Source organism: Amblyraja radiata, chromosome 8, assembly GCF_010909765.2.
Source record: "Amblyraja radiata isolate CabotCenter1 chromosome 8, sAmbRad1.1.pri, whole genome shotgun sequence".
NCBI classification, from domain to species: Eukaryota; Metazoa; Chordata; class Chondrichthyes; order Rajiformes; family Rajidae; genus Amblyraja; species Amblyraja radiata.
In genome coordinates, this window is record NC_045963.1 from 31,749,683 (window position 1) to 31,764,195 (window position 14,513).

The window sequence follows — 14,513 nt, forward strand, 5'->3', positions numbered from 1 at the left end:
CAGCATGGAAAGAACGGATGGAATGGTTCTTCTGTAAATTATGACTCTACTGTTCTCCACAGCATTAGATCATGAAATTATATACATATAAATAATCAATGCATTAGCATCCTGTGTAGTGACAACATTGCATTCATCTGCAGTAATTTAGTCAGTAACCCATGACATTTTGCATCTGCTGCAATTTTATTTAATCAATACACTGCCCTGAAAAAAAAATCAATGGATAATACTTAGAGGCAGTCACCATGATTGAAAAGATCCTTTCTTCAGTTCGGATCAATTGTAATTGATTTTTCTGAAAGAGAAATCCTGACTAGAGCACATCAGCAGTTCCACAATCAAGCCAAAATACACTAGCACCAATCCGATTTAAAATAAAAATCACTGACAGAAGCAGCAAGCATTTGCTAATTAAGGCAAGGGCAATACTCAACTTCTGAGAATGAAATACAAAATTGATTTCTCCATTCTTTCAAGTTAACTTTGTGGTGGCAATTCATATATAGAAGTGCATAAATATAACTTGAAATAAACACAGGCGATGCAGGGCCCTTGGTCCATGCAGGTAACTTTATCTGCTTCTTTACATCCTCTTTTTTATTAAGCTCCCTCAATGCTAGTCATGTCAACTATTTTACATGCTGGCACTAAAGTTATTAATAACTTAATGAACTCTGGTTTTGCATTGGAAATATCCTCTTTAAATTTGCCTAACACATCACTTCAATAATTTTAAAATCTCCAGAGCATCACCTCTTTTTCCAAAGAAAACCTACAAGAGTCAGCATCATCTTTTGCAACTTTACACAAATGCATGAAGCCCATTTCTACTACAGGTGGGGTCTAATTACAATTCAGGGCATAGAATAGCTTCCTGCCTTTTCCTTTCAATCCCTCCATAATAATCGCCAAAACTTTGTTTCCACAAGTATCCATTAAATGTGTCCCATTCAACATGAATGTAGCTATTTACATGGTGTGAACTTTATACTTATACTTAGATAAAGGGAGTCACCACATCCCCAACTAGATAATCAATCAATTAATTAACTGAGTGGTAAATACATACATAATCAAAATTCCTAAAGCAACTGTTTTTGAAGGTGTTGTACTTGAAACAGTGACATGGATAGGCACTAAGGAATGAAACAAACTTTGCTCAATAAACACAAAGTTATCTCAGATTGAATGTTATTCATCTAGCATCATCTAAAGGTAGTGGCAGAGAATTATCTTCAATTTGTCTCATAACAAACAAGATCCAGTGCAATAGCCCCACAGTCCAATCCATTTTCACATTAAGTCATTGCCTTTTATGCAATTATTCCAAATCCGGGCATCCTTGTAATATTTAGTGGTATATGCCTTGGCATTTGCTTGTGAATTTCAACTCTCATCTGACTATCAAGTCAAAAATTAAATGTTATTTTTTAAATCATCTTTCACTTTGCCCAGCTAAATATGCACTTTCTCTCTCACCTCTCTGTTTGACTACTTTGCCCAATAGTGTTAGATCGGGAATGACGGTTCGCTGGACAATCCAGATGGAGGCGATGGCTGCAACGGGCCTTTATGGCCAGCCACAGCTTGGACTTTGAATATAATGCCAAACTTAACAACTCGTCTATATTGTCTCAATGGGTTATTTCTATATACTTAGTACTTAATCTGGGATTGTGTTTATGTATAGTAATAATGTACTGAACTGTAAGCAAAAAAAAGAATATCACTGACCCTTGGTACATATGATAATAATGAACAATTGAATTGTATATTTATATTGCATGTTATACTGCAGAGGCAGCACAGTGGCGAAGAGGTGGAGTTGGTGCCTTATAGCACCAAAGACCTGGGTTCAATCTTGACTGTGGGTGCTGTCTATACGGAGTTTGTATATTCTCCCTGTAACTGTGTAGGTTTCTACTGGGTGCTCCCACACTCCAAAGACATGCAGCTGTGTAGGTTAATCGGCTTCAATAATTGTAAATTGTCCCTCGTGTGCAGGCTGGTGCTAGTGTAATGTGTGGTCGCTGGTTAGTGAGGACCCAGTGGGCCAAAGGGCCTGTTTTCACGCTGTATTTTTAAAGTTTAATTTCAATAAATGTCCAGATTTTTCATATTATGAATTGTAATATCAATTGTACTACTATTTCCATTTTTTTTTTACACATTTCTTCCTCCCACAGCTGAAGTCAGTGCCCTCAGCAACAAAACATCAACAGATAATACCAACTTAATGTTTAGTGGAGAACCTTTTACACAACAGTCAACAGTCGGAAATCAGTTTCTGGGATATAATTCTGCACTGCATCCTCCAGTATGTCACAAGTGTCTATTTGTACTAAGCTTATTGACTAGCAATAAAAAGCAAAGTGCAGGAAGAATTCAGCGGGCCAGGTAGAATCTGGGGAGGAAAATTGACTTTTTGGGTCAGGACCTCCTTCAGACTAATGGAGTAGAGTATAAATAATTGGTAGGAAAAAGTGAGGGCAATGGCGGGACCAGAGCCGGCAAATGACAGCTGGGTCCAGGTAAGGACATAAGTCAGAGAAGGGTAGAGATAGTAAACAAGGCTGGAACCAATGTGGAGAACTTAAAAGGGTGCAAATCGTGGATAGACCGCAATCACAGCAGGCATTAAAAGTAAAAATTAAATCTTTTCTGTTGCCCCAATTACCACATGACAAATATTTTAGCAAGGGTCATAAAGTCATGTGATAGGAGTAGAATTAGGCCAGCCAGCCCTTCAATCATGGCAGATCTATCTTTCCCTCTCAACCCCATTCTCCTGCCTTCTCCCATAACCCCTGACACCCGTACCAATCAAGAATCTTGATTGCCTTAAAATTATCAACTGACAGCCTCCATAGCCTTCTCTGGCAATGAATTCCACAGATTCTCCATCCGCTGACAAAATCCATTCCTCCTCATCTCCTTCCTGAAGGAATGTCCTTGAATTCTGAGGCTATGACCTCTAGTCTTACACTCTCCCACTAGTGAAAACATCCTCTCCACATCCACTCTATCCAAGCCTTTCACTATTCGGTAAGTTTCAGAGGTGCCCCCTCATCCTTCTAAACTCCAGCAAGTATAGGTCCAGTGCCATCAAACACTCATCATATGTTAACCCACTCATTCCTGGGATCATTCTTATAAACCTCCTCTGGACCCTCTCCAGGGCCAGCACATCCTTCCTCAGATATGGTGCCCAAAATTACTCACAATACTCCAAATGTGGCCTGACCAGCGCCCTATAGAGCCTCAGCATTACATCCCTGTTTTTGTATAACAGCCCTCTTGAAATAAATGCTAGCATTGCGTTTGCCTTCCTTACTACTGATTCGATTTGCAAATTAACTTTTTGGGAATCTTGCACCAGCACACCCAAGTTCCTTAGTACCTCCGATTTCTGGACTCTCTCCCCATTTAGAAAATAGTCTATGCCTTTATCCCAACTACCAAAATGCATGACTCCACACTTTGCTACATTGTATTCCATCTGCCACTTCTCTGTCCACTCTCTAAACCAGTCCAAGTCCTTCTACAGAGTCCCTGATTTCTCTATACTATCTGTCCCTCCACCTATTTTCGTATCATCTGCAAACTTGGCCACAAAGCCTTCGATCCCCTCATCCAAATCATTAATATACAATGTGAAGAGTAGTGGCCCCAGCACCAACCCCAGCGGAACTCCGCTAGTCACTGGCAGCCAACCAGAAAAAGGCCCCTTTATTGCCACTCTTTGCGTTTTGCCATCCAGCCAACCTGCTAAATTCTTCCCTTTGACACCATGGGGTCTTATCTTCCTTAACAGCCTCACGTGTGGCTTAAGCCTTATCAAAGGCTTTCTGAAAATCTAGGTAAACAACTGACTCTCCTTTGCCTATCCTGCTATTTATTTCTTCAAAGAATTCCAGCAGGTTCGTCAGGCAAAATCTCCCATTCACAAAACCATGCTAACTTCGGCCTATTTTATTGTGAACTTCTAAGTACTCCGTAACCTCATCCTTTATAATGGACTCTAAAATCTTACCAACCATTGAAGTCAGACTAATCAGCCTATAGTTTCCACTCTTCTGATTTGCTCCATTCTTGTACAGCGGGGTAATATTGGCAATTTTCCTAGTGATTGTGTTAGCACAATAAAAACAACAATGAAGCTAATTTGACAGAAAGTAATAAAAACTTTGAAAAGAGTCTGTACATATTTTATTCCAAGAGACGCTGATTTGCAACCGCAGACATTTATTTTTCTTTAAAACGACTCTCCATTAATGATGCAGCTGAGTTTCTCTTTATGGTTTGTTGGTGAGCTCAAGTCAAAATGCATGAAAATTTGTGATTCGAGAGAAAAGATTGGAATTTATGATCTCATTATGGCATAGCTTACCATCGATTCACTGATTAGGAGGAGTAGGAGAGCTTCTTCAACAATATCCCGTGGGCAGAACAGGCTGTGAAGAAGAGTGGAACTGAATTAGGTCAAGTTCATTCTGCATGATCTCTTCCTTAAAGCAGAGCTAGTGTCTAAAGATATTATGTTTTATTCATCAGTAATAATACATAATCTACATATAAACATTATTCTGTACTTTTCAATGAGAATTCTGCGAAGCACCTTTACGTTTGGTCTCCTATTTGTTTGCCACACAATTGGTGATGATTGCAAGTTACAAGCACTTGTGGGTTGAATGCATAAATGAACCATGTACTGCAGAACAGCTCTGTACAGTGTATGAATCCAGTTCTCATTGCTGCTCTGCAGTGAGCGGCTAATATCACTTACAAAGAATGTGAGGTGACTGTACCCTGTAATGTCTCAACGTCCATGATCCGACGTTGCACAAAAGGAACGGCTATTTTTTTTCAGTATCCAATAATAATTCTCAAAGCTGCAGACAATTGGATGTCAGCAAATATCTTTCCAGCTTCTACAGGTGTACGATAGAGAGTGTATTGACTGTTTGCATCACAGCCTGGTTTGGCAACTCGAACGCCTAGAAACAAAGGTGATGAGTGAGAGCAGTAGACACTGCCCGTCCATCTCATGTCTGGATCTCCTCACCATTGAAGTGATCTATAGGAAGTGATCTATAGGCTAAACTGGACGAGTACTGCAAAACCTGGCGCCTAAAACCAAGCCCAGCAAAAACGGTCTCCAGTGTGTTCCACCTCCATAATGCAGAAGCCACAAGAGAACCAAACATCTATCTGAGCAGGACCAAACTGAAGTATGCCCCCACTCCAACCTACCTCGGAGTGACCCTTGACAGGACCCTATCCTTCAAGGAACATCTTAAAAGAACAGCAGCTAAGGTGAAGTCCAGAAACAATCTCCTCAGTAAGCTTGCTGGCTCAAAGTGGGGGGCAGCAGCCCCCACACTGCGCATTTCAGCACTAGCCCTTGCATTTTCTTCAGCCGAATATTGTGCCCCTGTTTGGTCCAGGTCATCCCACACACACCATGTGGACACCCAATTGAACTCAACAATGAGGATCATCACAGGAACAATCCGCTCAACACCACTCCCCTGGCTCCCTGTCCTATCCAACATAGCCCCTCCACACATCCGGCGAGTAGTCCTCACTCAAAGGATGCTCCAAAAGACCAAAAACTCCCCTCACCTGCCAATTCACATGGACATCTTCAACCCACCCACTGCTCGACTTCCATCTAGACGACCAATTTGGAAGAACCCACCACCAGCTGATTTCACCATCCAATCAGCTTGGAAAAAGGAATGGGAGTCCAAGGACGTCCCAAATAAACATCTGGTGTCAGACCCCACCCTACTGGTCCCTGGCACCAATCTCCCAAGGAAGCAGTGGACGACGCTGAATAGATTCAGGACTGGACATGGCCCCTGCTTGGCCAGCCTTCACAAATGGGGCAGCAGCCCAACCCCACGATGTGCTTGTGGAGAGCAGCAAACAATGCAACACATCATTGAAGCATGCCCACAACAAAGACTCAAAGGAGGACTTGTCACCCTTCATACAGCAGATCAAGAGGCAACTGCTTGGCTAAAGGACTTTGCATTCGCTAAATAAATAAATAAATAGGAAGTGCTGCCTCAAAAAGGCAGCCAGAATCATCAAAGCCCCACACCACCTTGGCCATACTATCATGTCACTCCTTCCAATGGGAATGTGGTAAAGGAGTTTGAAAACAGTGACCACCAAGTTCAGGAATAGCTTTTTCCCCAACATCCATCAGGCTCTTGAACACTACCCAATGCTAACCTCAACCTTGAACTATGAACTGCTTTTGGTTGCAGCAAGGACTTTGGGATATCTCGCACGTATTGAGGTTATTGATGTTTTGATTTTTTGTGTATTATATATTCTCTATATATATTGTGTTGTCAAATCAATTTTGCTGCTTCAAGTAGGAATTTCACTTTTCTGTTGTCTGTACAAATGACAATTAAACACACTTGAGTTGTCCTTTGTTGTCAAATAAGAAGCGGATTTAAAAATATTCTACAAACTAACCATAATACAACAGCAACCAAGAATGGGATTTAGTCCCAAAATGTCTTACTCTAGTAAACGTCCTATGTTAAAAGAGTAAATGCAACTTTTTTGCAGATTTCACTTGCTGAAACATGTTGGCCAGATAGAACGAGGCTTCGGAAATACTACATTTTGGGTAGGTTTGGTGGAAGGGTACTACCCACTTTTTGGGTAGGTTTAGCTGAAACACTTTCAAAGTTTGGAGAACAATCAATTCATATATTAATATTTTATGCATCGATTTTTAAGATGCAAAATCTTAACATATATAAAAACAGCTCAGTTTTGGGTCTGCTGCACTATTTTTGTCACATTTATTCCTTTAGTGTGCATTTCTGTACAAACCATAAGTGAAACCAAACTACAAACCGGAGCTACATCACCCGGCGAGAACGGCCTGGAACAACGGGCCTCCGTAGAGACGATTGCGGAGGCCTCAATAGGCCCGACTATGGGTGAACTGGGGATGGGGACTGGACATTGTGCCTTCCCCCGCAGTGGGAACCATTGTGGGGGGATGTTTTTATGTTTATTGTTAAATTTCTTTAATGTTATGTCTAATCTTTATCTGTGTGCTGCATGGCAAGAAATTTCACTACGCCATTTGATGTACGTGACAATAAATGTCCTTTGTCCTTTGTCCTTTGAATAATAATTGCTTTGACGGAAAGCTTCAGCAATTTTCATCTACATTTGGCTCCAATTACAATCAACATTACTGCTGTCATTGATCAATCCCTAGTACTAACCATGAATAGTCGTCATAGACTGAGTTGGTGGATTGCTGGAATTAGTTTTATTCTGATTGAAATCAGTCAGGTCAACAGAGAACAGAATTTGAGTCTGTTGCTTCTAAATCACAATGCAAGTGCTGCTATTCCCTGCTCAACAACACTCTCCATTATAGTGAGCAATGCCATATCATTCATTACAACAGAATTATCCTCATCCTTGCAGCAGAAAGTCTATAGCAAGATCGCAAAAAAATTATGGAAACATGTGAACTTCCTAACAAGAGTGAGTTGCTCAACTCATTGCTACTTACTTTGTGTATAACAGAAATTAGTGTTTGATTTTGTGATAGTGTTGCAGTTTTGACCTATCACCTAGCTTGAACTTTGCTGTACCTTATCTTGCACTAAACGTTATTCCCTTAATCCTGTATCTGTACACCGCAGACAGCTTGATTGTAATCGTGTATAGTCTTTTCTCTGACTGGATAGCACATATTGAAAAGGCTTTTAACTTTTCCTCAGTACACGTGACAATAATAAACTAAACTAATAAACTAAACTAAAATGTGGGGAATAGTTTAAGAGATGACGCAAGGGAAAAGGACTTCAGTTTGACAACCTATTGCTAATGATTAATAAATCCAACATCAAGCATTTTGTCTGGATGTATTGCTTTGTACAAATAAATTAAAATGTGCGTTACATACTCGTCTCCTTGGTAGAGTTGAGGACCAGTAGTTAGTGTGTAGCTCACACTTAAAGTAGATCCACTTTCCTCAGTATTGAGGTCAGGGGGTGGATCTGAAAATGGATTCCAGTAACTGTCCTCACACAGACTGTGTAGAAGTACCTCAGCCAGTTGCTTGGCTATTGTCTAAGAGAGAAGATAATAAATATATATTTTTAAATAACCACAGCACTCTACAACTGACACTCATTATAAAGTGAATGCACCATTTACAATCGCTCAAGAAAATGGATGAATGAACATCTACTTAAGAATACGATTAAAGAAATTACATTTAAGCAATGATACAGGTAATCAAATATTCTTTGCATTCTCTGCTCCTGAGACTATCAGAGTATGATCCTCAAACAATGCTACCTTCACATAGAAGACCTATAAAAATTCACTCATCTATTCTGCTTGTCAAGGACAATTGCATAGAAGTTAATTCAGAAGCGTAAATAGCATGGATAGTATTCCTGAAGCACAATTGATGGAAGATGCAGCCTGCTGGGTAAAATAGCATTGCAAGGTCAAATGACATTGAGACTCAGTTTGCAGTACGGAATGAATGCAATGAAATTCTGTGCCTGGTAGGAATTCCACCAAATTTATGCAATGATCAGAATATTATGCAGTGGCCAGCGAATTTATACAATGGCCAGAGTATTTCAGTCTATTTCAGTGTTGGAGCAGCAGCGGGAGGTTTCAAAACCTAATCTAAAGAACTTTACTTTAACATTTAATTTTGATTCTTATTCTTGGCTATTTCCTTAAAAAGAGAACCAGTTCAATTCATAGCAGTGCAAGTTCTAATTCATAGCAGTATCACAACGATTAACAAATATTCCCTGGACATATTCAAAGGAGTACGGGAAACGGGGGATATGTTGAACTAAACAAACAATTTCAATGCCACTTACCTGTATACTTAGTCCTGCTTGTCTGATATTTCACTAGAATCCAATCAAAGCGCAGCTTCATAAACTCACAACTGAAGCACTAACATGTCATCATTTAAACAACTAATTACTTTTCTGAGTTCCCTGCAAGTTGCCCTCTTACTAAGCGTAAGCTATTAGTTTTCCAAGTGAATATAAAGTGTGTAAGGTGTCACTGAAATTAATGAATAAGGTCTGCATTCACATTTGCTGCCCAGATACTCATCAGTTCTTGGCAACTGATACTGCTTGATCAATCTGCACCGAATATGAGCTTCTCCAAATGTCATTGAAAAATTATTCCTATCACGGCCCTTGCCAGACAGTAGACATTGTGACATTGGGCCACAGCTTGCATAGCGCATACTAACTCGACACCAGAACTAGATTCTGTAAAAACGGCGGCACAGTGGTGCAGTGGTAGAGTTGCTGCCTTACAATGTTTGCAGCACCGGAGACCTGGGTTCAATCCTGACTACGGATGCTGTCTGTACGGAGTTTGTACATTTCCCCCGTGACCATGTGTGTTTTCTCCGAGATATTCGGTATCCTCCCACACAACAAATATGTACAGGTATGTAGGTTAATTGGCTTGGTGTATGTGTAAATTGTCCCTAGTGTGTGTAGGATAGTGTTAATGTGCGGGGATCACTGGTCGGTGCTGACTCGGTGGGTCAAAGGGCCTGTTTCTGCGCTGTATCTCTAAACCAAACTAAACTAAAACACTCAACATACAGTAGAACGGTACACCACAGGAATGGGTGTTCACCCCACAATGTTTGTGCGGAGTACGATGTCAAGTTAAATCAACCTCATCTGCCTGTACAGGATCCATATCCCTCTATTCACTGCACTTCCATTGGGTTTTCTAAAAGCCTCTTAAAGACAAAGAGCTGAAGATGATTTGCATTGACTCTTGTTGCTGTGAAGTGTTGAAGTGCAATTGTAAACTTTATTTTTGCTTTTTATATTTCAACACCTACTCAATATCAATACCCCTCAGACTTGACAAAGTAGTCGTCCAACCATACCATTCTGAAATTCCGTGTGGCTCTTGTCTCCATTGCTCTTAACATTTCCCGAATTCGTTTAACTCCTTTGACCATGTTCCTGAGAGAAAGATAAATCAAAAAACAAGTCACCGACATGATTTAATGCAATGTTTGCCCACTTCAACTGTTACAACATAGTGTACAGTTCAGAAGTAATTCATTTGGTCTGAATAACTTTGAGATATTTGGACACTGTGAATTGTTATATTATACAAAGCTTTTTTCACTTGCAGGTCTTTCAGAACTTGCTAAACATTAGGAAGAGTTTAACATTTCAGCATCTCTGTTGGAGTGCAATAATGCCAGCACATGTTTGCTTACAACTTTACCACTGAATACATTCACATACAATTCCTTTTTCGCAAGAATACATTGATGGCACCGAAGTAGGCAAAAGCTTCCAGTTCATAGGAATAAATATCACCAGTAATAAGCGAGTTTGGTATTCTGACTGAGCATGCCCAGGTCATAGGTCACTCGCGATAAACACTCTTGGCGGATGTGCTGCTGCGTGGGTGTAGGCCTGCGTTACGTCCGTAGTTGGGGTCGGGCCCAGGTCTCCGGTGCTGCGGGCGCTGTTGAGTTGCTGATGGGCTATCCCCGTCCCCTCCCGGGTGTCCCGTCCCTGTCCGGGGACGGCTGGAGGTGGCCCTAGGCTAGTGGGGCAGGGGTCCCTGGGCTTGCTCCAGTTCAGCTCTGCCTGTCCCGCCGGGTTGGCCAGCATCCCCATACTGGCGGGGTGGTGGCCCCAGGCTTGCAGCCGACGTGGAGCAGGGGGCACTGGCTCCGGCTCGGTTCTGCTCCGGCTCCCGGGGGTCCATCCCCTGGCGAGCCGGGGACCGTCTGCTGCGCCTCTCGCCTTGTCCAGTGGCTGTCGGTTGACCCACTCGGCACTGGCGGGGATGCACAAGGGTCAGGCAACATCTCTGCAGAAGGGCCTCGACCCAAAACGTCACCCATTCCTTTTCTCTGGGGAAGCTGCCTGTCCTGCTGAGTTGCTGAAGCGTTTTGTGTGTGTCCCTGTTGATGGCTGGTGCTCGGCTTTCGCCGGCTCCGGGGGGGTTGGCCAGCGGCCACTGGGTGGGCCGGGGAGTGCGGCTGGTGGTCCCCGGCCCATTAGGGAAGCGGGTTCCTCGGGAGCTGGAGTGGAGTTGGGCTGGGGTTGGCGCTTCTCCATGCTAGCTGTGGACGTGGGGCCGCAGCTGCTCCGAGCCCGGTGTCCCGTCGGTCTGAGGTCGCCCCAGACAACTCCGGCCGCCCCCAGGCAGGGATGGGACCCTCGGGGGGGGGAACGTTTCAGTGGTGGTTCGGAAGCGCTTGCGGTGCCGGGGACCCGGGTTCAATCCTGGTTGCGGATGAGGCGCGGGTCTGTGTGCGCGCAACAGCGGAGCTGCTGAGAATGTCTCTCCCCGTCTCCCATTCGCATCTGCCCCCTCTCTCTCTCGCTGTTACACCCCATTCTCCCACTACCTGGCACCCCGTTCCTCAGAATAAATATATTTTTACACATAAATTATGAATAAAGATAAGAATTTATACACAGTTTATACAGCCAGCGCTTTGTTCGCTTTTTCTTTATCACGAATGACCTTTAACAAATCCCATGATTCCTTGCGTTTTTCGGAATACCAAACTCGCTTATTTGTCCTCGACTAGCCACATTGAAGCAATGGCCTAGAAAGCACACTAACTTCTACTTGCTCAGAGTGACTCCAATGACTCTTAACAATTTCTAGATATGTACACAGGCAGATTTACCACAGGTTGGTATGCCAACTACTTTGCCCAAGACTGCAAAAAAGTGCAAAGAATCAATCATGCAGCCCAGTCCACCACAATAACCAGCCTCTTAACCAACGTTACCTAGTTCCTTCGCTCCATAGATGCTGCTGCACCCGCTGAGTTTCTCCAACATTTTTGTGTACCTCCCAAATAACTTCATACTGTTTCAGGAAATCAGTTCACTCACACCCCAGTGAATCCCTCTCTCCTCCCTGGCAGAGGATACAAAACCATCAAGCATGTACCACCAGATTTAAGAACAGCTTTCTCCTCACTCTTGCATGCACCTCAAGGTTCATATGCTAAGGATGTCTTCCAATCTGCTGCCTAACGGACTTTGCACTTAAAAAAAAAACTGCACTCCATCTGTGGCAATAACACGATATTCTGCATTCTGTTTATTTTCTCTTTTGTACAAACCGTTGTGCTCATGTATGGTATGATCTGCCTGGATAACACACTATATAAAGTTTTCATTGTATCTCTGTGGACATGACAATAATAAACTAATGCAACACCAAGTGATTAAATGCATATACTCTGAGCTTATCCAGTGATCGCACTCATATTTTGAGGCCTGGAATGCAGCAGCGATGTCACAAACTTCCTTACTTTTGTATTGCTTGCCTCCAAATGTAAAAGAAAAGACAAAATATCCCTCCATCTTCAAGAATTTGTGTACTTAATCACCTAGGTCTCCTAACTCCTGCATTCCCTTTGAATTTATATCATTGTACATTAATACTTCAATCTCTGTTCTCAGATTCTATCATTGCAAACAATTCCTTGGTAAGTGTCTATTCATAGCTCTGTAACACACCAGATGTTAAGCCAAGAAAAGTAACAGTTGCGTTAACCCATTGTCTTCATCCAAGAAAAATATTATTCTGCCATTGTAGGTAGTATTAGTTTGCACTCAGAATATTGTTGATCTATCAATGTACTTTTAAAAATAAAAATCAACAAATTTCCTATCTTGCGCTATAATTCTAATCACTAACTCCCACCTCCTGACACCACTTCATAACGTATTGGATTTGCATTCCATACTTAAATTGATTAACATGATTAAACAACAGTCCAAATTCATTCTTAAATAAAAATAATCCCAAATAATACTGTGTAGCGTATAAAAGTCATGCTGAAAAGACGTGACAGAATGTGCCATTGTACTGAGGTCTTGTTGATGGCTTCTTTGAATCCACCACTGAAAGGTTCATAAAAATAAATCAAACTTGGCCATAATTTCCTGCTGTAGCTCTCCAGACTGATCAGACTTGTCTTTAGGAGAGGCTATACGTCAAGCTATTACAACTGATGACTTTGCAATGACAGAAACTGTATATCAGGGAGTTAAAATGGTTAGCAATTGGGAGCTCCAGCAGGCCTTGGCGGACTGAGTGCCACGTGAACCTCTGCCTCACCTGGAAGATCTGCTGGAGTCCTTGGATGGATGTAATGGAGGACGTATCGGGACAGGTATAAAACAATGTACTTCATTGTAAACAATCAAAATGAAGCAGTGCAAAATTAACAATTTGAGCATGAAAATAAATCAGAGAATCTAATGTTAAATTAAGCAGTGAAAGGAGAAGAAAGATGGGACTGACAGAAAAAACCCAGGAATATTTATAAAAAATCTACCACAATTAAAACATGATGGAATGATACCATCCATGTGGAATTGTTAAATTTCAGTACTGGATAGACAGTGCCTAGCTCTCAGCAGATCGTTTTCCATGTTTAACCTTGCATCTGCCATCAAATCAAATTGCTGCGGCACAATTGCCATCAGTCACATTGATGTTTTGACAGCAAATTATGGGTCAATGACGTGTTTTCATATATCAGATTTTTTTCTATTTGTCCTTGCTCAAAGGTGGCCAAGTGCATTTGTTAACAAAAAAGTTGTTCAAATGACTCCCCAGTGATTACTATTAAAACTCAAAGTACTTGTGCTAAACTGCTTAAACACACTTATGCTTCAGGACAATAACTAACTATATTCAATAATAAGCTATCTACATGTTAACAAGCACATAAAAACTGATTGTGTAGATGCCAGTATATCATTGGGGTTATCAAGTGGGCACCTCCCTTCACTGGTGTTTCATTGAGTTAGGCCCATGACACATCGGGGAGGCTCAACACTTAGGTCTGGCATCCTAGAACCACCCCATCAATACTTGCTCTCACCACCTATATTACCCATTATCTACTAAATAAGGAAATTACAAACGATTAGTTCACTCAAACAAATGCTTTGTTTAGATTACACCACAAGAGTATAAGAGAGCCACGTGTTACAAGTACGTGAAAGACCACAGATACATTTTCTGGGATGCTTACCTTTTTTTGAAATAGGCCACATAAGCGCTTTGCAATGCAGCTTCAAGAAAGTAAGTAAGCTCCATCTCCAAAACTGGAACAATCCCCTTGATAGGTCTTGACTGAGTGTTGACCATGGCCTTCGGCAAGTAAAACAAAATAGGTATTTAACATTAAATGGACTGTAATACCTAACTATAATTTCCAAGAGCATGCTTCTGCAGTTTCATCTTCAGGTATGCAATGGAATTTTGTCTGAGCATTATTTGGTGGGGGGGGGGGGACGGACTTGGTCTATGCTACTAACATGCCAATACAAAGTCCAAGCCAAGCACTCTGATTCACCCGTTGCTATGTTTGGTTCTCACACAAGGCTACATGGTTAAGAAATATTTCATGATTCCAATTAAGACGGAGGATGGAAAAGTTG

At 41.7% G+C, this 14,513-nt stretch overlaps 1 protein-coding gene across 3 annotated transcripts in view; it reads right to left on the reverse strand.

Annotated features, from left to right (window-relative positions):
- Positions 1-14,513, reverse strand: part of ttc7a (tetratricopeptide repeat domain 7A) — a 213,365-nt gene that overhangs the window by 160,118 nt on the left and 38,734 nt on the right. For all 3 annotated transcript variants that reach the window (XM_033025502.1, XM_033025503.1, XM_033025504.1), the window contains 4 exons: positions 14,105-14,223; positions 9,953-10,031; positions 7,961-8,127; positions 4,394-4,457 (listed from right to left, as the gene is read on the reverse strand). In XM_033025502.1, coding sequence (XP_032881393.1) covers positions 4,394-4,457; positions 7,961-8,127; positions 9,953-10,031; positions 14,105-14,223 — 429 coding nt within the window. The remainder of the gene's footprint in view (positions 1-4,393; positions 4,458-7,960; positions 8,128-9,952; positions 10,032-14,104; positions 14,224-14,513) is intronic.